Below are 27,068 nucleotides of genomic sequence, written 5' to 3' on the forward strand. Positions count from 1 at the left end.
GAAGCGTCTCCTTCTCGGAACGCGGCCGCTCGCGAACGCGCCAGGAAGTACGGGTGTCCACCCGCCCCGCGGTACCGATTCGCGCACGTGCTGGCACGAATGTCTATTTGTGTTTGTTTTTATTTTGTGGTGGAGAGAGTGCTTTACCTTGTTGAAGCCGGAGGGCTGGCCATGCCCTTGAAGAACCAATGATGTTAACAGCACAACATGATTGGAAGCCACGAAATGTGGGCCGGGCCTTTAGGGCTTTAAAACCGGGCCCCGGAGCTGGACGCGGGGTTCTGCGCTAAGGTGAGATGCAACGCATCTTCGGCAACGCCGAGTAGGGGCCTCCCCTAGTATTAGCCAGATCCACCTTTTTGTTGTTGTTTTGTATATTTGTGCCGTTAATTTGTCTCTCCAGTGCCTAAACTTGTATCTATTGTAAATTGCTGTACATAAACTGTACATAAGTTTTCCCTTCCTCCCTGCGTCTCGAATCATCGAGAGACCGTCTCTGACGGGGCACCGCTGGTGCGAAGAGCTTCAGTCTTCGAGTTAGATAAACCGTCTCTGGCGGTGCACCCCTGGTGCAAGGAGAGTGAAAGAACCTGTGATCTTTACTTCCCCCATGAAGTCAGCGCTAATATTTCGATAATAGAGGGTGTGAGGCAGGGCGACACGATCTCGCCAATGGTATTCACCGCCTGTTTAGAGGTGTATTCAGAGCCCTGGATTGGGAACAGTTGTGGATAAGTGTTGAAGTATAGCTTAAACAGGCAGAGCAGATAACTTAAACAGGCAGAGCACAACGGTGCGTATGAAAATTATTATGCAGAAAACCAAAGTAATGCCCAACTGTCGGGAGCAGCAGTCCACAGTTGGTAGCGAGGTGTTGCAAGTAGGTAAGCGAATGCATCTACTTACGGCAGGTGGTGATCGCAGATCCGGATCCCGAGTGTCAAATAACTAAAAATAAAAGAATGGGAGTGGAGCGCATTTCTCAGGTTTTCTCAAAGCATGAATGGAAGTTTACCGATATTCTTGAAGAGAAAAGTGTATAACCGCTGCATCTCACCGAAACTTACCTGGGGGGTAGAAACGCGGATGCTAACGACAACGACATGCTAACGACATAATGACCAACGACTAGGGTTCAGCTTAAGGACAGCGCAGCGATTTATAGACAGCAAAATTGATAGGTATAACTTAAAAAGCTAAGAAGCGGGCAGAATTGGTCAGGGATCAAACACGGGATGATGACATGCTAGTCGAAATAAAGAAGAAGGAATGGGCTTGGGCAGGGATGTAATGCGAAGGTAAGATAACTGACGGTCCATGAAGATAACAGACTGGTTTCCAACGGTAGGTAAGCATAGCAGGGGGCGGCAGAATGTTAGGTGGGCGGATGAGATTAAGTTTGCCGGAGTAGAATAGCCGTAGCTGGCACAGGTCAAGTTGAATTGGAGAGATATGGGACAGGCCTTTGTCCTGCAGTGGGCGTAGTTTAGACAGGCTGGTGCTGATGGTGATGACGAGCATAAACGCCCGTCTAAGCAAGCTTGAGACCCTCGCACTGCGTGGACCGTCCTGACGTGGTCCCGGTTCCCTTGTCCGCAGGGGCTGAGCACCGCCAACGCAGCGTCAGTCAGGGCCACCACGCGGTTCTACTGCTTCCTCTTCCTCCTCGTCGGTGTCTTCACGGGAATTTGCGCCTTCGTGCAGGTAGCCACCACAGCAACCCTCGGCGCTCTCCGGGTGGATATTATCCGTCCACGGTAGATATAGCAACCACAGTCACAGGACGTAGCGCTGCCCACGAGTTGTCCTTCCCGTTGTAACTCACAGAATTCTCTCACAAGGGATGGTGAATGCAGTTTCTAGTGGATACATCCAGAGCAGCTCCAGCTCTGTCTACAGGTCTTGTATTATTTCGCTTCTATGATTTTCGGTAAGAATGAGTAAATAAAATCCTTAGTTGCACAGCTCCACTGAGGGAACAAGTGGCACTAGTGTGTGCGACTTGATAGCGGTGATTAGTCGCGTTCGGCTAACATGTAACACTCGCAAGACGAATTATCGCCGGCGAAGCATTTTATGTATCCATGTGCAGCGTCTCCGTGCATCGTTGAAGACGCCTAAAATATAAAATAAACAAAATCCCCACGAGCTACTCTTCGTCAATGCCACTTACTGCCTACATTTGATTGAGGCATATTAATGCGAAAGGATTATATGGCTCGTCTGTAGCGAAACCCGGCGTCGGCTTTAACCACCTGCAGCTGTACTAAATATCTCGGACGACGTTAACATGGTACCAAAGAAAAAAATTTCGCTTCTGAAGGTGCGGGAAATTGATCCCAGGACTTTCATACTGCGAGGTGAGTACACAACCCACACTCTACAAATGCGCGTTGCTTTATGGCGAAGAAAGGTGAACCAAGTATAAGCGTTGCCTTAAACCTGTATAGTAATGAATTGGTTCGAAAGGAAAAAGGAAGAGAAAATGTTAAAATTACATAAACAATGCTTTCGCACTCAAACCAAGTGAGTAGTCTTAAGTGCCCTATATAATGTTGACTGCGATGGTTGCCAGAGGCCGTACATATGGCCTCCCGGCGCTACCTATTGAGTGGTTCTGGTGGCATAAGCTGCCTCCCAAGCAGACAATGTGTCCACCCTCTCTCATCGCAGACGTTCACCTTCTCTGTGGTGGGTGAGAACCTGACCCGGAGGCTCCGCGCCATGACATTCGCGGCAATGATGAGACAGGTGAGCCCATACTCGACAGCGGCAGTTGATTTATCGGAAGAGCGTTCTCAGCCTGACTAATATCCATGGGTAAGGTTTTTCTGGCCTAGTTTGCAGCGTATTTTTCTTGGATAGAGCATGGACTATATAGATATACTTACTGTCAGGTACAATACCTGAATTAAGGTTTTCAGAACACTGGTTCGTGCTAAAAGCATCTCCGAAAAACCATTTCGTATGTAATGTTGCGTGTGTGCCTCTGTCTACAGCGTGCTTACTAAGATAGGTGACTAATTAATTTTACCGTATTTACCGTAATAATCATTTATTACGTCATCATTATCGTCGGTCAAGTAATGTAGACATCCGTTTGACACCCCAACGGCTGAAAGAACTTACTCTGCTGTAATTAACGAGCCAGTCCTCAACATCTTGCTTACGAAGTCCGGCCGAAGCTTACGTGTGATCGTTCCAAGTCGCAACAGTCGGTGGAACAGATGTGGATGGTGGGGTGAGGGGCCTCCTCATTGTGCTGTACACAGGAGAGCACAGAGCGGCAGGCGCAAAGTGCACTGTACGGTGCGCTGTCAGTGCTCGTTAAAGAACCCCAGGTGATCGAAATTTCTACAGCCCTTCACTACGCTGCTCCCTCATAGCCTGAGTGGCTTTGTGACGTTAAAACCCATAAACCAAACCGAACCAGTAGCAACTAGTGACCCGATTGAAGCTCCACAGAGGACGAAAGTCGCATTTAAGAAAGAGGTCGTGTTCTTGAGCCGCACCTAAACAACCTGAGCAACAGCACCTGAAAATTCGGGGAACACATAAGCTTCGCCTGCAGGGGATGACGAGATAACATTAATGGGTACCTTCAGCGCCCATCGGTTTTCTTTTTATATCACGTAGCGGACACGGCAGACTAACAGAGTGAAGAGGAAGCTAGGCATACACAAAAATCACATGTATGCATTTAGAAAAAAAGAAGCCAGTGTCATTAGAAATATGGATAAGTTACTTAATGTAGCCAAAGCATTATCCACAAATCTATACAGTATCCAACGGAATCAGGAGGTTCATGGGAGTTCCCGCAGCTTACAGGGTTGCGACCTCGCGCCAGTAAAGAAAGAGGAAGACAGCCTTAGCAACAATGCAAAGGGGGAAAACAGCTGGTGGGGATCAGGGAACATCACTTATGTTGAAGGACGGAGGGGAGATTGCGCTGGAGAAACTAATTACGCTGCATATGAAATGCCTTATAAACTCGAGCGAACCAGAAGATTGGAAGAACTCTAACGTCATCGTGATCCATAACAAGGGCGACGTCAGGGACTTTAAAATTTACATACCGATCAGCTTGCAGCCCGTTGCCTATAAGGTATTGAATAAGGTAATCTCTAATAGAGTCTCGGAAACCTTAGACATCTATCAACCAAATGATCAGGCAGGCTTTCGCAAAGGCACAGACCATATTCACAGTATCGACCTGGTGACCGAGAAATGCGCAGAACATAACCATTCCCTGCATACAGCCTTCTTAGATTAAGAGAAACCATTCGACTCAGTCGATACGTTGGCCGTAATTCAGGCATTGCGGAATCACGGTACAAAAGAGCCTTATTTAAAAAATACTGGACGAAATTTATAATGGCTGCCAAGGTACAATTGTTCTCCATAAAGTCGGTATTAAAATTGCAATAAGGAAGCATGTCAGGCAGGGAGGCGCGATCTTGCCAATGCTATTCACCGCTCGTTTCGAAGAGGTAGCCAGAGGGTTGGATTCGGAACAAAGGCGAAAAGAGTTAATGAAAAATTAATAATCTGGGATTTGCTGATTACATTGGCTTGTAAAATCACTGAAGAGGCAGAGCAGAACGGAGGTCTAAAAATTAATAAGCACAAAATTAATGTTCGACAGTCTCATAAGGGAACAGCAGTTTACAATTGCTATTGAGGCTAGGAACTAATAAGGGAATATATCTACTCAGGGCAGGTACTGACTGCTGATCAGGATAATGAAAGGGCAGTAACTAGAAGATTAAGATAGGGGCAGAGCGCATTTGGCAGGCTCTCACAGATCATGAATGGCAGTCTACCAATGTTCCTCGAAAGAAAAGCATATAGCAGCTTTATCTCACTGGTATTCACCTATGGAGCTGAATGTTGAAGCTATCGAAAAAGGTTGAACTTAAATTGAGGTAAACAGAGTTAGCTATGGGAAGGAAAATGATTTGTGTGCGTTAACGGACAGGAAGAGGCCAGTGTCGGTCAGAGAAGAAATGCGGGTTTACAGCATCCTAGTGGAAACCAAGAAGAAATGGGCTTTGCCGCGGCATGTAATGCGAAGGCAAGATAAGGGATGATCTAAGGGTTACAGAATGGAAATCAACAGAAGGGAAACATAGAGTGTGGCAGAAAGTTAGGCGGGCGGATGAGATAAAGAATTTTGCGGGGATAAGATGGCCGCAGCTGGCACAGGAAAAGGTTAATTGGAGAGGTAGGGGAGAGGACTCATCAAGGAATGGACGTAGTTAGGTTGATGACGATCATGACGACGACGACGATGGTGATGGCAAAGATGACTAAACTTAATCCCATTAGCGTGTTGTCGTCGCCGACACGGATAGTGTGGGAGAAGGCCCACAAGTGCTCCCTTTAACAGAGTCCACCGAAGGTGCTTCGACGGCTTAGCGGTAGCATGTCTGATTCGCGATCCAAGGGCCGATTCTCACCTCATCCTAATTTTCTTTTCAGAACGATCAAAAGATGCCTTACTTCCTGCATGCGTGATGGCCCCTGCTAGAATTTTTTTTTCAATCTTCTAATTGAGGCGTCCCTTTGCTTGCATGCGGTACTTTTCAGATATTTTTTAGGATATATCACATCGTATTCGCGTTTCCACTGCGCAGAAAACATAAAAGACCAAGCACTCACATTCAGCTTCACACGTTAACGATGTGCATGCATGCGCGTGTCTGCATTATCGCATACTAAAAAATAGAAAGGAAACGGACACTTTCCCCATTCAGAACGCCCTCAGCCTCCATAAAGTAGCTGATTCGACGGCTCTAGTGAGAAGGAAACCGCTTAATCGGCTGCATAGCCACCACACCAGAGCGGAAATGCCGTTGAGGTCTTCCAGTTTTGAACTTGCTGGTACAACGCCTGCACGGAGCCTGAGCGCACACGATGCGAGGCGGAAGATTCAGCGCTTGTTTTTTCATCTAGTCTTTCTCTCCGTGGTCCTTTTGCCGCTGTTCTGTTTTTGGGACGCTTCCCATTCTTGGCTGCTCTGGCCGCACTGCCTTCCTCGTATTTCGACGGTGACTAGTCACCCATAGAAAGAGAAACAGCATTTTGACCGAACGGAAAGTGCACACCGCGCAGCCGGAATGGTAAGAATCCGCGAGTGGCTGTGTGCCATATTATTTGCTTTCATTTAGTGTCTGGTTCATATAAGAGTTTTGTTATCAATAAAAATGAATTGCTATCACGGAACGCTAAGCAACCTCTTTAGCCTCACTAAGAATTCTCCTTTAGATTTCCTTTAATGTTAATCGCACGTGCAGGACATGGCCTGGTACGACGATCTGGAGAACACGCCCGAAACTCTGCTCGCGTCCCTGTCGACTGACACAGCCCGGGTTCACGGAGTAAGTCGTCTAGTTCCAGTAGGCGAAACCGTGCGCTAAATTCTTTGTTAGTGCACCCGCGCACTGAAAAAGAATGACTTGGACCATGATGCTTGGCGTGGTCCGCGCAGGGCACGTGCAGCAAGCTGGCGACGCTGTGCCAGGCGTTCTCGGCCCTAGTGGCGTGCCTGGGGATGTCCTTCTACTGGGACTGGCAGCTGGGCTTCATCGTGCTCGCCTTCGTGCCCCTGGTCCTGCTCGCCACCTACCTGGAGAGCCGCATGCTGCGAGGGAAGCTGGTCGCCACCAAGCAGGCGCTCGACTACTCCACCAAGGTACACCTCGGTACACTGCTGGAAGGATGTCGAGGACAAATTGAAGCTTGTCTGTATCAATAAGGGACAGCGTTTAATTGTGAATAGAGCGCTTTCACAGAAATCGGAGGAGAAAAGGCCAGGAAACGAATTACAGGTGTCGCCATCACTGATTTCGCACGTAAACTGCATGTGTTCGCACCTACTTTTTTCGCGGATCTGAGAGACTGTGCGCCACTGCCATTGAACTTCCTTAGTCATGAATTTAATTTTTTTTTTGCTGCCGGGCAAACGCTAATCAATCTAGAAAGTCAGATAATAAATTTTTACGCAGAACTGTGATTCGACGGAGCTGTACCAAGTGTCACTCTAACATGAATCCAAGCCTAAATGAACAACTTTTGTCTCGATTCGTTAGGCCGCCTTAAGGGCCAGAACGCAAGAGTCATCGCGCGTAATGGCGCTTTAGTTACAAAGGAGGAGGTACTCTGCAACATTCAGCTTGAGGATGAAATTGGACGGTTACGCATTGCCTGGAAGGGAGCACCACTCACGAAAGACGAAAGCAGAAATGGAATAGTGCCCCGAGAGACACTTTCGTCTCTCGAACTCCATTGAAAGTCGAAGATTAACGCGGTGTTCTATTTGGGCGTCCACATAACTCTGCATTTTATATTTTGGTTGGTTGGTTTGTTGGTGGTTAACGTCTCGAAGCAACTCAGGCTATGAGGGACGCCGTAGTGAAGGGCTCCGGAAATTCCGACCACCTGGGGTTCTTTAACGTGCACTGACATCGCACAGCACACGGGCCTCTAGAATTTCGCCTTCATCGAAATTCAGCCGCCGCGGCCGGGATCGAACCCGCGTCTTTCGGGTCAGTAGCCGAGCGCCGTAACCGCTGAGCCACCGCGGCGGGGCCATTTTATATTTTGCAATGCTGTTAGGCCTACTACTAAGTCTACTAGTCAACAAAGTTTTTCTTCTGATCTATTGTTTCCTTACATGTGTGCCGGCCAGTTTTTTCCGTCTATTATTCGAGATAGTCTATAAGAGACATTTCTTTGGTGGCATGACAAAATGCATTAACTTCATGGTTGTGTTTACATTAACACTGACAAAAAACAAAAAAAAAATATTGCCACGTATCATTGTAGCGTCGGTTAGTTCGCGCAAAGCCGCAGAAAAGGGGTATTATCATTTTTGTTCGTGACGCGAGAAGCGACCGGTCAAATCTCGATTGTTCACAGCCATGAACAGCTGCATCTACGTGTTTCCAGATTACTCTAAATGATCTCGACCTGTTATCTCGAAGTTTCCTTGCTGGCTTTAAATTGAACGATGCCGCTAGCAGCGGGGATTCGTAGTTCGACGATCGACGAGCACGCTTGTTGCTTACGCCGCCACCGAGTGATTCAATTCTTTTGCGGGCGCAAGTCAGCCCAAATAAAGAGCTTCGTTTGCAAATCTTTCTGGTGTCTTCCTGACCGCTGGAGTGCCGTCACTACAACGTGACATCTGGTGGAGGTGCTGGCTAGCATTTCATGTTCCGGACACCCCCTACAAGTCGTGACGCCAGCCCTCTGAGTCATCTACCGCAGGACCTAAGTCCAGTCCACCGCGCAAGCCGACGCCTGCAAGGGGACGCACCAGAGTTCAGGATTCTGCCGGACCCTACCCGGAAGCGGAAGCCAGCAGCAGCGTCTACCATGAGCTTGCCCCACACAATGACTCCAATCATTCTTCAGCAGCCCCGGGTGCCACCAACCTTCGACGCTTCGCCAGGCGCCGACCCCGAAGAATGGCTGGAACAGTTCGGCCGTGTGGCTGTCTTTAACAACTGGGACGACGCCATGAAAATTAGGTACGTCTTCTTCGCCTTGGAGGGACCAGCAAGAATCTGGTTTGAGAAGGAGGAAGCTAGCCTTACGGCTTAGGAAACCTTCAAGGAGCAGCTTCTCAAGACTTTCACAAACGTCATGAGAAAGGAGAGAGGCCAGCAGCTGCTACAGTCTCGCATACAACACCCAAACGAGACCGTTGCAGTATACACTGAGGAGATGAAGCGTCTCTTCCGGCCTGCCGACTCGAGCATGAAGGAAGAAGAAAAGGTCAAGCTGCTTATGCAAGGAGTTAAAGAGCAACTCTTTGCGGGCCTCGTACGGAACCCACCGAAAACTGTCGCGGAATTTGTAGAAGAGGCATCCACTGTCGAAAAAACTCTTGATGCCCGAGCCCACCAGTATGACCGCCAGCAGCGCATTTTCTCAGCAAACTGCCTGGACACCGCTAACAACGATAACCTGCGGGAGGTTATCCGTCAAGTTGTTCGAGAGGAGCTCCGACGATTGCTGCCAACGGGAACGCAGCCGCAGCTTTAATCGCTCACAGACGTCATCCGGGATGAAGTTCAACAGGCCTTGGGTGTGACGCCGACCACCACTCAGCCTATGGAGCCCCCAGTCATGACTTACGCCGCAGCTGTGCGCCGTCCTGCACCTCGACGACGGGACCCATGCCCCTATCGCCCTCAGCCAGCTGCGTTGGACCGCCGCCCTCTCGCCCCAACCCACCCGTCCTACGAGCGTCGCACACAGACGAGAAAATGCGACGAGCGGAGAACTCCCGACCAGCGCCGCCCACTATGCTTCCACTGCGGCGAAGCCGGTCACGTCCTCCGGCACTGCCCATACAGAAGACTGGGCATCCGAGGGTTCTCTTACGACGCCCCATGACCCCGACCCGGCCAGCGACCAGCCGAAATCGAAGAGTTTTTGCGTCGGGAAGAATGCTCATCGCCGAGCCGCCTATCACGTTTCCCGTCGCCATCGTCCCCGCGCTTTGTATCTTCTAGCCGAGGTTACGCCGTGTGTGGACGCTCCCCGAGCCCCCCGAAGGTTAAACTGAATAAAGCAGCTTCTAGAGGTGAGGTTGCTTCTAAGCGCAATGACAAAGAGCCTCCACCGACGAAAACGCAAGACCATGCCTCAACTACGACGACAACACCGACGACGACGACGACGACGACGCGGCCAGACTTGAAGCTTTTACCGCTGCCCAGTGAAGTAACAGCGGGGTACGCCCACCGCAGCCTCACTACTCGACGAAGCCGAGATCGGACACCGAAGACAACGTACAATACGAGAACGCGAACAACGTACAATACGAGAACGCGAACAAGTGACGTTGAAGTTACGGTCGACGGTCACGCAGTTACTGCCGTGGTCGACACGGGAGCTGACTACTCTGTCATGAGCGGCCCACTCGCTGTCAGACTCAGGAAGGTAACAACAACTTGGGATGGCCCGCTGATCCGCACCTCAGGTTGCAACCTGATTACGCCGTCAGGACGCTGCACCGCGAGAGTTACTGTAAACGGGAGAACCTATGCGACAACCTTCCTGGTCCTACAGCAATGCTCGCGAGACGTGATTTTGGGAATGGACTTCCTGAATGAACATCGAGCGATCATCGACCTTCGATCTAAGTCGATCAAGCTTTCCACGGACAAAGCCATATCTGCAGCGACAACAGCGACTCATCACGTTGCCTTAAACGTCCTCGACGAAGCATTGAGCGTGCCGCCCCGATCAAGTGTCGTCGCCTGCGTAGGTACTGGAGACATTGAAACTGCCGAAGGCGTCGTCGAGGGGAACACCCAGTTACTCCTTCATCGAAGACTGGGCGTCGCAAGGGGAGTCGCCCAAATCCGAAATGGCCAAGCCCAGGTGTTACAAACCAACTTCACCGAAGAATACCGGCATCTAAACAAAGGTACGACGATCGCTTTCCTCGACGAGCTGGCAGACATCAGAGACATATTTGCCCTACCCGACCAACCCGTAGAACCATCTGACCAACGCCATCAACCAACGTTTGATATCAACCCACCATTACCACGGAGCAGACAAGACCACATACGCAGTCTTCTTCAAAAGTACAGCGATTGCTTGGCGTCAGCATCGAATGTGAGACGAACCAGGTTTGCCAAGCACCGCATTGTCACAGACGAACACGCCCGACCACTGCGACAGAGCGCCTACCGCGTATCGCCGCTAGAACGCCAAGCTATCCGCAAGCAAGTTGAGGAAATGCTTCGTGACGACGTTACCCAGCCATCAAGGAGCCCCTGGGCAGCACCAGTCGTCCTAGTCAAAAAGAAAGACGGCACCCGTCCCTTTTGCGTCGATTACCACCGCTTGAACAGCATTACGAAGAAGGATGTCTACCCCCTCCCCCGCATCGACGATACATTGGACCGGCTGTGCAACGCTAAGAGCGGCTACTGGCAAATTGAAGTCGACGAAAGAGATCGCGAAAAGTCTGCGTTCATCACGCCAGACGGACTCTTCGAGTTCAAGGTGATGCCATTCGGCCTCTGCTCTGCCCCAGCGACGTTCCAGCAAGTAATGGATACGGTGCTCGCAGGCTTGAAGTGGCAGATTTGCCTAGTCTACTTAGATGACGTTGTTGTCTTCTCCTCAAGCTATGAAGACCACCTCAGAAGGCTTCGGATAGTGCTGGAAACGATCAAGTCTTCAGGCCTGACCCTGAAACCAGAGAAATGTCACTTCGCCTAAGAGGAGGTGCTGTTCCTTGGTCACGTCGTAAGCAAGGATGGAGTTCGCCCAGACCCCCAGAAGACGGCTGTGATCGAAGAGTTTCCACAGCCTAATGACAAAAAAGCTACACGCAGCTTCCTTGGATTGTGCGCTTATTACCGGCGATTCGTCAAGAAATTTTCGCGCATCGCTGAACCTTTGACCCAACTTATCAAGGCTGACGTGCCTTTTAAATGGGAAAGGCCGCAAGAGGAAGCTTTCAACGAACTGAAGCGCCGCTTACAGTCCCCTCCTGTGCTCGGGAACTTCGGTGAAAACGCCGAAACCGAAGTTCACACCGACACAAGCAGTGTGGGCTTAGGAGCGGTCCTCGTTCAGAAAAATGGCAGACTGGAGAAAGTTATCGCGTACGCTAGCCGTTCACTGTCGAGAGCTGAAGCCAACTATTCTACGACAGAGAAAGAATGTCTCGCCATTATTTGGGCCACGTCCAAATTTCGCCCCTACCTATACGGACGACCATTCAAGGTTGTGAGCGATCACCATGCTCTGTGCTGGCTGGCCAATTTGAAAGATCCCTCCGGCCGCCTTGCTCGTTGGAGCCTGGGTCTTCAAGAATTCGACATAACTGTAGTCTACAAATCTGGCCGCAAGCATTCCGATGCAGACTGCCTATAGCGAGCCCCCGTAGACGCAGCACCGGAAGAGGAAGACGACGACGCTTTTCTAGGACCGGTAAGCGCCAGTAGTTTCGCGCAGCAGGAGCGCTCGGATCCTGAGTTGCAAAGCCTAGTTGATTATTTGAAAGGCAAGACCTCATCGCCTCCGCGGGGGTTCAAGCGCAAACTGTCGTCCTTCGTCCTTCACAATAATGTCCTCCTGAAGAAGAACTTCGCGCCCAACAGGACAGTGCATCTTCTTGTCGTACCCAAAAATCTCAGGCAAGAAATTATGCAGGCATGTCATGATGAGTCGACTGCAGGGCATCTCAGGATTCCTCGCACGTTGCACCGCATCCAGGAGTACTATTGGCCGCGGCTAGCTGCCGACGTTTCCCATTACGTGAAAACGTGCCGTGAGTGTCAGCGACGCAAAACGCCTTCGACTAGACCAGCCGGACTCCTGAACCCCATACCACTGCCAACTAAGCCCTTTCAGCAAATGGGGATGGACCTCCTCGGCCCCTTTCCGACTTCATCATCAGGTAACAAGTGGATCATCGTGGCCACCGACTATATGACCCGCTACGCCGAAGCAAAAGCGTTGCCTAGTGGTACCGCAACAGAAGTTGCAAAATTTTTTGTCGAACAAATTCTCCTGCGACACGGTGCCCCCGAAGTGCTCATGACAGACAGAGGAACGGCATTTACAGCGGAGCTGACGCAAGCCATTTTAAGCTACAGCCAGACAAGCCATCGGAGGACAACTGCCTGTCATCCACAAACTAACGGACTCACAGAGCGTCTGAACAAGACCATCGCAGACATGCTCTCCATGTACATCGACGCCGAACACAAGCCGTGGGACTCCATTCTGCCCTACGTGATGTTCGCTTATAATACTGCCGTCCAGGAGACAACCAGGTTTACCCCATTCTAGCTGGCATACGGCAGGAAGCCCACGACAATACTCGACGCAATGCTCCCGCACGTTTCTGACGAAAACAACCTCGACGTCGCCGCCTACCTTCACTGCGCCGAGGAAGCCCGAATACTTGCGCGGCTTCGCATTCAAGACCAGTAGCACACCGACGCCCGACGCTACAACCTGCGCCGACGAGACACGCATTACAAACCAGGTGATCGTATTTGGATATGGACGCCAATTCGCCGCCGTGGATTGAGTGAAAAGTTGCTGCGACGCTACTTTGGGCCGTACAGGGTTCTCCGTCGCATCGGTGACCTCTGACTATGAAGTCATCCCCGACGGCACGACAGCATCTCAGCGACGCCGGACACGCCCGGAAGTCGTACATGTCGTACGCCTGAATTCATATTATGAATGCTAATGGACTGAAAGTTTGCATTTTTCGTGTTTAGTTTCATTTTAAAGCATCGCGACGGTGCTTCTTTGGGAGGGGGGTAATGCCGCGTATCATTGTAGCGTCCGTTAGTTCGCGCAAAGCCGCAGAAAAGGGGTGTTATCATTTTTGTTCGTGACGCGAGAAGCGACCGGTCTAATCTGAATTGTTCACAGCCATGAACAGCTGCATGTACGTATTTCCAGATTACACTAGATGATCTCGACCTGTTATCTCGAAGTTTCCTCGCCGGCTTTAAATTGAACGATGCCGCTAGCAGCGGGGATTCGTAGATCGACGATTGACGAGCACGCTTGTTGCTTACGGCGCCACCGAGTGATTCAGTTCTTTTGCGGGCGCAAGTCAGCCCAAATAAAGAGTTTCGTTTGCAAATCTTTCTGGTGTCTTCCTGACCGCAGGACTGCCGTCACTACAACGTGACAATATTGTTCAAAGTAATGATCCTTACGGTGCACCATATTTTACAAACGTACTGTCAAATTTTGCTCCATTTTTCCGTGACAGCTGAGCTCTAGGGATTAAGTAGTGCTTTATCAACCGTGACGCTTTAGTACAAATTCCGTGTAATTTCAAGTTCTTTACCAGCACATTGTGTTACACAGTCGAAAACCTTCCTGATATCCAGAAATATCCCCAATGTGAATTCCGTTCCAATGTTTTCAAGTATGTTTTCGTTTGTTTCAAAAGGTGCAGTTTCAGACGAACGCTTTTCTTTGTACACTCCTATTGTTCAACAAGTCTCTTACGTCTTATATGGCTATCTCCGCAGGGAATGGAAGCACAGGGATTCGGTTTCTTTCTATCGGGCCATTAAGGAACTCGCCGTTGTGCAGCAAAGCCACGCCACCTTCCCCATCGCGTATGGGAACTGTACGGTCGAAAAGATAACGTTGAGAACCTGCATAAGGGTGATGCTTAATATTTCTACAAGGGCTTACAGCGGCCTTTGCTTCTTATCGCCAGCTCCAAATGCGCAGTCGTTTTTAAAGCCATAATAACGTTCAAGTTTATATTCACTGGTGGGCAATATAGTGTTCTTTGTCAATGTGTTTTGCCAAAATATGAACATTTTAACACGGTCGTTTGCGCAAACACCAGCCACAATGTAATCTTCATTAAAAGGCTCGCGACCTGGACTTGGTTGAAACACTCGCTTTAGTAGAAAATGTTTTTGTTTAGTCTTTTTCAAACAATTTTCCCACCACTTCCATACAGAGAATATTCTCAGCATAGGTTTTCGTGTTGTATGCTGTCTTCAGTTTGTTCTATATCATTACTTAATTTATTCCCAGTTTTTAAAAACTCAGAGTTCGCTTCCACGTCTGGTTTTAAAAACTTTCGAAAAATATTGATGCTGTTTAATAAGGTTATATTTTCGTGCGTCTCTTAAGAGCTTTTACTCTTTCATTGCCGTGTAAAAAAGACTGATTTTCAGTGTTTTCAATTAAACTTATTTCTTCAAAAAGTGCCAAATACACTGACGATTGTAAGGCATCAAACTTTAGCTTATTGATTATAGTTCTAACCAAAAAAAAAACACCAAAGTTGTGTGCGCAAGGCGCTGTTTAATGTTATTTATTATTTGTAAGTAATGTTACTTGGAGAGGTAATAATAATAGTCGCCTACAAAACACTGAAGGCTGGCCTCGATACTCGATAAAATGCCTCGATAAAATGGCCTCGATAAAATGAATAAACACCCAGATGGCGGTCCGTAGACGCGCGAACATGCAGTTGTATTTTATAAAAGTGGAAAACAGCGTGCTTAAAATTCTGACTAACAATTTTTAGTATGGGAGAATTTGGAACGGTAGATCAGAACGTACCATCATTGTCAAAAGTAACCAGGCTGCATGGTTTGCGCCTAGATCGTACAGTGGAGCCCTTCAGCTTCCCTGAAGGTTAACGCTAAAGCGAAGGACCCGGGGTCTTCTTACCTTTTGATCTTTACGAGAGCCACAAGGGCTCCACTATACAAGGTAGAAGCATACCATGAAGCCTGGTTACTTTTGACAAAGAAGTTACATACAGAGCAACATCTTCACGCTTTATTGAATGACAGGGTAATACATGCTCAAATCCTGACAGAAGGAAACATTCATCTGAAGAGAACCATGACTCACTAAAGGAATCAAAGTAAAATTCATGGTATAATTTCGAGAAAAACAAAGTAACCTTTAAAATTTTTCACGCAAAATTTGGGCATTTAAATGCAACAAAGAAATCACCTGCCCATTCTTGGCTTGGTTTGGATTATGCGGTTTAGCGTCCGAAAGCGACTAAGCCTATAAGAGACGCTGTAGTGGAGGGCTGCGGAAATTTCGACCACCTGGGGTTCTTTAACGTGCACTGACATCGCACAGTACACGGGCCTCTAGAATTTCTCCTCCAAAGAAATTCAACCGCCGAGGCCGGCATCGAAACCCGCGTCTTTTGGGTCAGCCGCCGAGCACCATAACCATTGAGCCACCGCGGCGGCGCTCGCATTCTTCAGATGCACACTGCAACAAGCAACATTCCACACGAACAGCATCCCTTTCGCCTCAGAATTACAATAAAGTTCCGTGCTATCATTTCAGATTGGGCCGCCGCGGTGGCTCAGTGGTTATGGTGCTCGGCTGCTGATCCAAAAGACGCAGGTTCGATCCCGGCCGCGGCGGTTCAAATTTCGATGGAGGCGAAATTTTATAGGGCCGTGTACTGTGCGATATCAGTACATGTTAAAGAACCTCAGGTGGTCGAAACTGCCGTATCCCTTCACTACGGCGTCCCTCATAACCTGAGTCGCTTTGGGACGTTAAACCCCCACAAACCACAACCACAATTTAGATCGTGACAAGATCTTCCTGGTCACGGATCAACTGCTCGTGCACTTGGCAGTTTCTTGTGAGCACTTTTATATTCGCATATTAAACAAACGCTTATCCGCATTGCTTAGCCCATTATCTAGCAATTAACAGAAGTGTTCGGGAGTACGAAATCGCATATTGAGATAAATATGCCGGTATTTTCATCTCATCGCGCCTGCTTTTCGGCAGGACAATAATCTGCAACTCTACAGTGATATTCGTAGTTATCCTACAACTATCACCACTTTACATCGGTTTCCTCTTTTTGTCCGAACACCAAATTACTAGTTCCCAACTTTGTCCCTGCACTGTTACAAACCTGCTGAGCTGAATGAAACAAAGAAATTCATGTGTTTATACTTCTGAGATGCACATCCGGGTGAAGTCGGTGTTCTGGATGAACACAGGGACTGCCTTTCGCGGTGCAGGTCGCAGTCGAGGCCATCCAGAACATCCACACGGTGGCGTCGCTGCACCAGGAAGAAGTCTTCTGCGCAAACTACGTGCTCTCGCTGGCAGAGCCGCAGAGGTACGGAGGACGCGTTGCAACCTACCTTCCTGGAGTGTGCCTATATTTGAATACTCCTGAATGAACGCATCTGATTAGAGCGAAACTGGAAAGCTCGATGAGAAAGCCTGTAGGTGTCGGCGACGTTGATTTGCTTTCGTCCTCTACTGAATTTGGTATTTTTGCCCTGAGCAAGCGCCACAGGAAGAAAGCAGTCTTCCCTCTCGCCGTGCCTTAGTTGCACACTGCAGTCGCACGTTTTGCGCTCTGTGTCCGCCCCAGGATCATGATGCGCAAGGCCGTCGTCCGGGGCTTCACGTTCGGCGTGGCACAGTGCATCCCGTCCATGGCGTACGCGACGTCGCTCCTCTACGGCAGCTTCCTCATCGGACGCTGCGATCTCCAGTTCGGGAACCTCTTCAAGTGAGGGCCCATCCTTTTCACGTCGCGTCATGCGCTGTCTCCAAACAAACGCGACGATAAAGGAAAGCCGCTAGCTTCCTGAGCCTGGTAGCAGGAAAAAAAGTGAGCAGTTATCAAAGTAACGACAACTCGAGGTAAACCTCCAAAATTGCCTTTTTTTTTTACGCGAGACCGCAAAGCTTTTGGCATTTCGGCCTGAACGTTGCTCGAAAAAAACAAACAAACAAACACGAGTGCGAACACGAAGCGAAGACGCGCATGTAGATTGCTCTGACTAGTGGCCCGAGATAGCTTATGAAAAAGACCGTCTTTTGCCTAGAGTTCACCTCGCTTTATTTATTGGTTATCACATGCACGTATGCAGATCTGTCTTCCTACAGTCGCCGCTAGCGAACTGCCGCCGCTCTGCAAGCAAGGACGTAGAGATCGGCGAGCATCGATGCGCTGCTCGACCCGAGTTACGGCCACGGCCGATGTCACGCTTTGCCTTCGCGCAGCAGTGCCTGTGCGCTGGCCGGATTAGTGTTACTGAAGTTCGCAACAGAAAAGACAAAGCAGCCATGTTATGAGAAAGACTGCCTGCTATACTCTAGCTAATTGCAGGCGCTGGATAGTTTTACAAGAAAAAAAGTGAAACCAGGAAATACGCTCGAAACGGTTCAGCGGACTTAACCCTGTTCGTTAACCGTGTTGAACGTCTTTCCTGGCTTCTCTTCTTTCTTGTAAAGCTATGCACCGCCTGCAATTTAGTTCAGTGCGCTGGGAATGTGTAGTCAAAAGTTTCGCTTGCGCACAGGAGAACTGCAGAGAGATGCCGCCATGTGAATGCTATACGGAGCGGCCGCTTGCGTGCTTCTCACACACGTGTATGATGGAGCGGGTAATGTCTGCTGTTCCGGGGCTTTCTTCTAAGTCTGTGCCTTCCCTTAATGCTAGCGTGCAATCTACATCAACGGGTGCTTGACCACGAGGGAAGGCTATCGAGTTTGTCTTAAGGCGGAGCTTAAGCGTCTTTCAAGTATTGTATCACACCGGTGGACGAGATCCAGGCTGGCCGGAAGGCCGGCAGGCTCGGTGTACTTCACATGCGTACCGCTTTGCTGCAGCTGCCTGGCACGGCTCCCCTGGTGTCTCCTAGATCCGCTTCTGAAGGCGTCGCGGAAATCGAGCACGTCTTTCTGTAATTATGAGACAGGCCAGAAAGGCTGCGTGCTAAATTCGAGCAATGACAGTATGCCTGCGCAAGAGGCGAGATTTCGGCAACGACGCCGCCTGCGGGTGCACTGGAAGGTGAATTGCGCTACTCCCTGGCTGTTTTGGTATTCGCGTAGCATAGCTGGTTTCGCATCGAAGCCGCAGCTGATGGGGGTTCTGAACTGTCGAGCGCCGCAATAAAGGTACCTCTCTGGTCACTCCTTTACTCTAAGCCAGTCTCATTAAATAGAGATATGCTTGATTTCCACGACGCCTTCAGCAGCAGAGCTAACAGTCGCCTGGCGAGCCGCCCCAGGCAGCTGCAGCAAACCGGCTATGGGATGAAATTTGATTGTATCGCAGTTATCACATCTACCAGAAGCTCAGTTCCTGCGAACGATCATCAACAATCATGCGTTTTTGACATTCATCTATGCCAGGGCTTGTTACGAACGTGAACAAACAATCCTGGGACATTTTTATGACGCCGGAGGCCGGCATCCAGGCTGGCGGGCCAGCCGCGATAAGCGTAGTCCTACGTCATCATGACGCTAGCACTCTTCGCGCTCGCATTGGCTGTTGCCGCTCGTAGGTGCGATGTTGCGCGTGCGTCCCGTCGTTGTCATCTTACCGGTTTGACGTAGGCGACGAGCTGCGGTCGATCGTTGCGATGCCGTTCGTACCGACGCGTCGCAGTCAATCGCACTCGCTTTGAGCACACATGTCCTCGCCTTTATTCGCCCCTCAGCCGAATTTTCTAGCCAGCGCCACGTCACTTCCCTGACTTTTGCAGTCTTGGAGTGTTTTCGACGGAAAACTAAATTGGTTTTTGAGGAAAGGAAATGGCGCAGTATCTGTCTCGCGTATCTCGGCGGACATCTGAACCGCGCCGTAAGGGAAGGGAGGAAGGTGGAATTGAAATAATGAAGAGAGAAAGAGACGCCGTAGTGGAGGTCTCCGGAATCATTTGGACCACCTGGGGTTCTTTAACGTGCACTGACATCGCACAGCACACGGGCGCGTCTTGCGTTTCGCCTCCATCGAAACGCGGACGCCGCGGTCGGGTTCGAACCCGGGTACTCCGGCTCGGTAGATGAGCGCCTTAATCGCTGAGCCACCGCGGCGGGGCACGCAAAAATGCCTGATTGGGTTTTCGTTACAAAAATTCGAGAAATACCGACACCAACCACGAATTTATTTTCGATCCAAACATTCGGGACCTAACCCGTTCAAGAGGCGCGCAGTTGATTCATGACACATCCGCCTCGCAAAGATGACGGTGAATAGGATGGGTGAATAGCGTACTTCACCGCATCTTAATAAAGGGAAAGCGGAGGCTGCTTCCTGCTGTTGCTGGCTCGCATTTCAGTTAGCCCTGAAGAAGGTGTCGAGGTGGTTTCGAAACGTTGCCTGGAAAATAAATTTGCGGTGGGTGCCGGTATTTTCAGTCTACGGCTACGTCAAAGCCTTCCTCTCAAACAGAACGGCAACGATTGGCCTGGGGGAGCTCAGATCAGACAAATTCCTTGCTCCAAACAAAGGAACACCTCAAGGATCGGTCATCTCCCCTACGCTCTTCAACATAGCCATGATTGGCTTAGCAAAACAGTTAAAAGCAATCGACGGCATACACCATGCCATGTATGCAGACTCCATCATCATCTGGGTCAACACAGGCTCGCTTGGAGAGAAAGAAGAGAAATTACAAAAAGCAGCCACCTGCGTACAGACCTACGTCAGAGAAAGAGGGCTAGCATGCTCCACCGAGAAATCCGAGCTCCTAAGAGTTTGGAAGGGAAAACAAAATCGCACAGTCCCCACTAGCGACGACTTAAACACCCTCGCCCTACTTAAAGCATTCACTCTACAAGTGGCCCACATGATCAAGCGCAACTCACACAAACGTCATGGCATGCGAGAGGAGGACACACTCAAGCTGGAAGACTGGTAGTCAGCCGAGTGATATACAGCCTCCCCTACTACAATTCCATCAAGAGTGAGGTACAACAGGCGGACTCCACCTTCCTCACAGCACTTCAACCGAAAAGCTCCCAGCCCTAGGACTACACAACACTTTCGATGAATTGAGAGAGGCACAACTAGTCTCCCAACTGCGCAGACTACAGCAGACCCCACCTAGCAGGGAGCGCCTAAAGAAACTGGGCCGCGCCGATCAAATTCGAGAGATACAGAGGACAGAAACAATCGCGGACGAATATCGCAAAACACTAAAAGTAACGCCCATACCCAGGAACATGGATCCCAACTTGCACAAAGCACGCAGAGAGGCAAGGGCTGAATACCTACAAAAAACATTAGCACCCCAAGAAACGACGGTATACGTGGACGCAGCCACATACACCAGAACAGCGGGGCAGCACAACAGCAATGCGGTAACAACAGTGATTGACTCGGCCCTAAGCGAGATCACCAGCGCATCACTAGAGCACTGTACGATAGTCGAGGCTGAAGAAGCGGCCGTCGCTCTAGCGGCAGCGGATGGCTATCGATCTAAACGGTCTCTAACAATCCTTACAGATTCACAAACAGCATTCCGCAACTACCTACTCGACAGAGTAGGACACAGAGCGCTCCGCATACTCCGCTCTGGGGGCCACATAACACAACGACAACTAAACGAAGAACCAACCAGGCATACGATAGTATGGACGCCGGGACACGCGGGAGTAACAGGGAACCAAGAGGCGGACAGGATAGCTCGAGGGTACACTTATTACCGAGCATCCAAAGTAGCCGACCTCGAGGAGAACGAACCTGTACCCCAAGATTATTCGGCGATACTAAATTATTACACGGGCTGCAGAAAGCGGTATCCATCACCACACAACTCCCTTAGCAGAGAAGACTATGTCGCGTGGAGGCAGCTACGAATGGGCTCGTTCCCGAACCTACACGTACTCAACAACATGCATCCCACACATTACACTGACAAATGCCCTTGGTGCCAAGAACCACCCACGCTGTACCACATAACGTGGGCATGCCAGAAGATAAGCGTTGTACCATTTATAACAAACCCGAGTGCGGAGCAATCGGAGGGAGTTCTTTCCAGCGATCGCCGAGTCGACCAAGAAAGTCTGATTCGGCGAGCACATCTGGCAGCAGCTTCCAGCGGAGCCCTGGACTAAGGGCAGCCGACCTTTGTACAAGCAGATGGACGAAGCCATCTGACAGCCGCAGAAGAAAAGCAAATCTAGAGCTTAATAAAGTTGTTCACTCACACACACTCAGCTTTGAAGAGTTCAAAAGACGGGGCGTTGACCTCTTCGTCGGTGGGGTGCTGTTGGCCAGTAAAGATTTTGGCGGGTAAGGCTTTTTCCGCCGACTCTTCCCCCGCCCAGCATACATGGGTTACCTTGAAGCGCACTGACAGCGGAATGCGGTCCGCGCTGTCAGTTCCGAGTGGTCAGCATGTCGCTCACGTGGCTAATAATTAGCGTGCCAAGGAGGGGGGAGGGTACACCGCGAAGGCCAACGGGCTAGCTTTGAACGTAAGTCCTGGCTGAAGTGATGTTCTGTTGGGACGTGTGAGACCTGAGCGGTTCCAGTTACTAGTTGAGTTTGGTCACTGCCCTTGTGTTGCAAACATTTGTGGCATACTGTCTATATATTTTTTTTTTACTGTAAGTATGTGGAAGCACAGCCTTTCGTCGGCACTGATGCCAACTGGCCCCCTCAGAGACGCAACAAACTGCACATCCCTGAAGGCATGCTAAGTCTAATGCAGTCATTCATGTGTAAACAGCTCTTATCGATCCTCGGTGGACCGTTACAATGAGTTATGTGTTGTATTGGGTTTAATGGCACATATTCATCTAAGGTAATCATGCGCCGTTACAATGCGTTAGCAGCCAAACATTGTATCTAAGGTGGCACACTTACGTTCGTGATATCCGAGGTCTAGTTCAGAAGCAAAAGGTCGTTATGTCCAAGGTAAAACACGAAAGTTATATGTTAGGTTCACACACAAACGTAGGTTTTGTATATATTAAAGTTCACACACTACGGTTGTATACGAAGCGGCATACTCAGGTTCGTTATATCCAAGGTAGTTTACTGATGTTCCTGTAAGTATCTACGTAGTCCGGTGGACAGGTTTTCACCTGCCACTGGCCACTGACAGACTGAGGTTATCATTTCCGCGTGCACTGGCAGAACCCTCTAATGATAACGCAGTAATTACGAAGCTCAGCTCATGAATTTAAGATATAGTGAATGATTCTACGCGGATAATCAAAATATTTTTAATATGTTCGAGACGATTGGTAATAACTGAGATTAGATTACGTTAATTATCGGTCGCAGAAATGCTTGTTCTCGCAAGCGCACTCCCGGCTCTCTGCTGATAATCTGCTTCAGTTTCCTAAACAGTGCGTCTCTTGAAATACGTCGGTCGTGTTATCCACAACAGTAAATAAGGATTTGGTCGCGTTATCTTCTAAACCAACGTACGTTTTCTATTTTTTTTTACTAGATGCCTAAATTTGTAAGGAACTGTGGCTCTAACGGCCACCTCAATGCAAATGTTTGCAGATAGAATGTAACCATTCATTCGGGCCCCTGTGCAGGGTTGTGGAGGGCGTGATCCTGGGCACGGCCATCGTGGGCCAGGCGGTGGCCTACTCGCCCGACTACCACAAGGCCAAGGCGGCCGCCCAGAAGCTGTTCCGCATCATCGAGCGAGCGCCGGCCATAGACTTCCTCGACACGAGCGGACTCACGCTGGTCAGTACCGCACAGATAATTCGCTCGATGCCTTACAGCTGTCATCCCTAGCCTAATAGGCAGCAGGACTGGCAGTCGAAATCAGTGTTGACCTGCTCTTTCCGCGGGCTCAGCTGGGGGCGACTGTAAAGTGTGACACCCCCTCGCTTTGCTACCGCAGGAGACTGTGCGCGGCTTCCTGACGCTTAACGAGGTGACCTTCTCGTACCCGAACGAGCAGGAGACCAAGGTCATGGACCGCGTGACCTTCTCGGTGGAGCCCGGCCAGCGCGTTGCCATCGTTGGCGCTCCCGGCTCTGGCCGCACCACGACCATCAACCTCGTCGAGCGCTTCTACGACGTCCTCGAAGGCGAGATCGTGAGCTTGCCAATCTCTCTGGACGAGACTTATTCTTTCTCGGAAGTTTTTGCACAAATCTCGATGCCATGCGAAGAAAATGGCAACAGCAGCACACATTATGAGGAAGAAAGGATCGAAGAGAGCGCGGCTTTTAGACCTTTGCGGTTTAACTGCGTTGAGCAGACCCATGGCAGGAACTTTTACGCCCTTTGTGAAGAAATGCTAAGCGATAAGATTTGTCGCGAAGAGCAACATCCTACAGCCAGTTACTTGCGCAATGATTAGGCGCATGAGCGCAGACGCATCAGCAGCGAAAAATTCTGGAATGTTTTCCAAACATGGAGCCCACACTGACGGGCGTGCCTAGGGGAGTCAGAAAGAATATCAATGGAAAATCGACTGTTTTGTTGTGACCAGCTGACATTGGGCCGCACTTGAATGTGCACACCCGTTACGATGCACAAACTCTGTAATCATTAAAACCCCGAATTCTCAGTGGAAGTTTATTCTTCAACATCCAAGCTCACAACAATGGCGTTTGTATTTTCCCAGATTCGACGGATTACACTTCTGGTTTCTGCCTATAGTATTCAACTGTTGGTTCTTACTTCCGAGCAATACCTATCGAAATCTCGAAATTATCTGGTGTGTGATACGGTTCAAGAAACATTCGCTGGTCCTTTTCTTCGGTAACAGGCGACCAACACCAGCCGTATTCACTCATCGACGCTACAAGTATATGCCGCTGTCCAGCTTGGAAATAAACATGCGCCATTGTAGATGCTCCGTTTAAGTTGTCACAAGATTTTGACCTTTCCGTGCGTCTTTTAGAGCGTCGCGAGTGGGACAAAAGCTCCCGCAAGACTGCGAAAACAAGCACTCAAACTTCATTCGAGCCATTTATTTTCCAAGAAGTATGACGAGAATACCTGAGCTGCTTTTCTTTGCGTCCTGTGTCTTGAGCTCTATAGTGTTAATGGCTGATATGAGGTTTTCAGGGCTGAAAGGAGAGCGAGCAATAATTCGCTTCCAGCGTTACTTTTTTTGGCGTGTCATGAAATTTCACGCGTTTTTGCTTTTGATTCGAAAGGAACTAATGGCTGTATAAGGCCCAACGTCGTTCAACTTATGTCTTTGTAGAAACTTATTGTACTTTCCGTCCTGCTACAAGACAAGGCGTGTTATTGCGTGCAGTTCGGGCACACGCATCGTCAGCGCATTGCTGCACACATAAAGTAAACCCATGTAGCCTCCGGAAGTTAATCACTTAATCTGTTCAAGGCAGAATTACGAGAACAATTAAAAATTTACGCCCTAGTTCCTCAGGAGCAGGAGGAGAGATTTTTTTTTCAGCGCAAGCTCTACTTCACCACCACAGCTACAAAAGCAGTTTCACCGCTGAAGTGTGACCTAGATTAGTGTTAACAGCGACAACCTTTGCGACAGCGATATGGCTTACTAGGCCAGCGTTCGTGAGTTCGTGAGTCCGAACTTCATCAGCTTCGTCATCGGGCTTTATCTTCCGTAGACGCCGGACACTGGCAGCACAAGCGCCAACTTTCTTGCTTACACAACCCCCGGGGTGAGAAGGCGTCATCCTAGCGGCCTAAGTGTACGAGACGAAAGCAGGGTCGTATACGAAAAATAAAATTAAAGTAAAAGTATAGGAAAAATTTCTGGACAAAAGCAATTTTCATCAGGAAAAAGTTAATAAACACAATTTTTCATATATTGTAAGGTTTCACAATAAAAAAAAAATGTCCGCAGGTATCCCGTGTGCAGGCATGCATTTTATGGCTATTCACGTTATTGCTGTGGTCAAATACGTTCCCTAGTGGTTTTCTATTGCAGTCTTAACTGCTCGATGCGAGCGACGCAAACACTTTAAAAGAAAAATTTTTGCTATGCGTCATATGAATGAATCATGACCTTCAATATTTGCACGTCAGTAGCTTACAAAATTTTAATATTCAAGATTTTTTCCAAGAATGCTGGACATGGCTTCAGAGCTAGTTTACACCAACGGCGACAATGACGCAGGCTTTCTAAAAAACAAGCTGTGTTTGTTCAGTGGTGTCCTGTCCTCATCTCTGGTGCTATTTCTGTTTGCGAAAAAAACCAACTAGCCCGCACATTACTAATTCACAACTTGGCCAATAAGCAGGCTTCGAGTGGCTGTAGCGGGCTTCTTCTAACTGCACTGCTCGGACGTTGGGCGCAGCTGATCGACCACCTGTCGACCAAGACGATGCGGCTGTCGTGGATGCGCGAGCAGCTGGGCTACCTGAGCTCGGAGACGCTCCTGCGCAGCTACAACGTCGCCGACAACATCGCGTACGGCGACAACGGCCGCGAGGTGTCCCGGGACGAGGTGGTGGCGGCGGCGCGCAAGGCGCACGCGCACGACTTCATCGCGCAGCTGCCGCAGGGCTACGACACCGCGCTGCAGCCCCCGCTGCTCAGCGCCAGCCAGGCCAAGCGGGTGGCGCTGGCCAGGGCGCTGGTGCGCGACCCCCGCATCCTGCTCGTCGACGACGCCGTCAAGGGACTCGACGAGCAAGAGCAGCAGGCGAGCATTCATTCACTAGCACAGGCCGCCTCAGTGTGGGGCTCCTGAACTTCCCAGGGCATTTCAGTTTGTTAAAGCGGTCCAGGCAGCAAAATTTTAAGCATGAAATGCTTTTAGCTCCCGTTGTCGGCAGTGGGGTGACGTCACGCCGAGACCGAGAGCCAACATCCGGGCGCTGAATTCCACTCATCCGGGCACTGAAACGAGAATATCCGGGCACCGTACGAGATTTAACGAGATTTAACGAGACACTCTAAGCCCTCCTACAGGACCGGCATACAAACGCTGGTAGCTTCGCAACGAACGGGTGGTGGCGTTCCTCCCTTCCTGTACGGTGCGGTTCGGCTGTCCACCGAGATGATAGAGAATTACTGCGCCATTTCCTTTCCTCAAAAAGCGTTGCGTTCAAAGGGCAAGGCATCGCGCCGAACAGGTGGTGGCGTTCCTCCCTTCCTTTACGGTGCGGTTCGGGTGTCCACCGAGATGACAGAGAATTACTGCGCCATTTCCTTTCCTCAAAAAGCGTCGCGTTCGAAGGGCATCGCGCCGAACGGGTGGTGGCGTTCCGTGGACTGCCTGGCAGCGCTACAACACGCTGTCGCGTTCCACTCCTAAAGGCGAAGCTTAAGCGTCATTACTTAGCAGTTAATTAGTATTTTGTAATTAATCAGAAATTAGTCACCAATTAGTACTTTGTCATTACTTCGTCATGAATTATGTGTGACGTAATCCATTGGTGACGTCACCAGTGTCACATAGGCAAAGTGGTGCGGAAAACGCTTTCCCCTCTATGCACTTTAGACAGTTTCGAACGCGCTGCATATACATTCTTGTCAGGCCTGCGTCTCGTCATGTCCGCGTACGCTTCTGCATCGTTCTGCATTTCGTGCTTACCCTACTCTCGGTTACGGGGGAGCTAGGCACAGATTTTTTTTGTTGCGAGAGCAACACTCCGACAGCCAAAGCGAGACCTCGGGTGGCCGCCGTCGCGCCGTAGCTACGTTGACCTTGAAAGGTAAACGTAGCGCAAAGAGACGAGGACACAGAAAGGCAGACAACACACGGCGCTAACTTCAAACAATGGTTTATTTCAGAAAGAAAGGTGGTTTTATATCGACATCACGACCACCTTTCTTTCTGAAATAAACCATTGTAACAGAATGGCG

General features: G+C 49.7%; 3 protein-coding genes across 3 annotated transcripts in view; all 3 read left to right on the top strand.

Moving 5' to 3' along the window:
* The window catches only part of LOC149343979 (phosphatidylcholine translocator ABCB4-like), a 60,306-nt gene extending 54,789 nt beyond the window's left edge, over positions 1–5,517 (top strand). The window contains exons 20-22 of the mRNA XM_089542791.1: positions 1,600–1,704; positions 2,674–2,751; positions 5,482–5,517. Of these exons, the coding sequence (XP_089398917.1) occupies positions 1,600–1,704; positions 2,674–2,751; positions 5,482–5,517 (219 nt within the window). The remainder of the gene's footprint in view (positions 1–1,599; positions 1,705–2,673; positions 2,752–5,481) is intronic.
* Positions 1–27,068, top strand: part of LOC149343975 (uncharacterized) — a 189,849-nt gene that overhangs the window by 156,499 nt on the left and 6,282 nt on the right. The window lies entirely within an intron of this gene.
* Positions 6,298–25,950, top strand: LOC149343980 (phosphatidylcholine translocator ABCB4-like). Its single transcript, XM_089542792.1, has 7 exons — positions 6,298–6,380; positions 6,491–6,694; positions 16,551–16,651; positions 16,913–17,053; positions 22,837–22,993; positions 23,154–23,351; positions 25,555–25,950. The coding sequence occupies exons 1-7, from the start codon at positions 6,300–6,302 to the stop codon at positions 25,948–25,950; spliced, it is 1,278 nt and encodes a 425-aa protein (XP_089398918.1). The 5' UTR covers positions 6,298–6,299.

The sequence above is a fragment of the Amblyomma mixtum genome, chromosome 5 (assembly GCF_055824585.1).
Source record: "Amblyomma mixtum isolate Tamu chromosome 5, ASM5582458v1, whole genome shotgun sequence".
Taxonomy (NCBI): Eukaryota; Metazoa; Arthropoda; class Arachnida; order Ixodida; family Ixodidae; genus Amblyomma; species Amblyomma mixtum.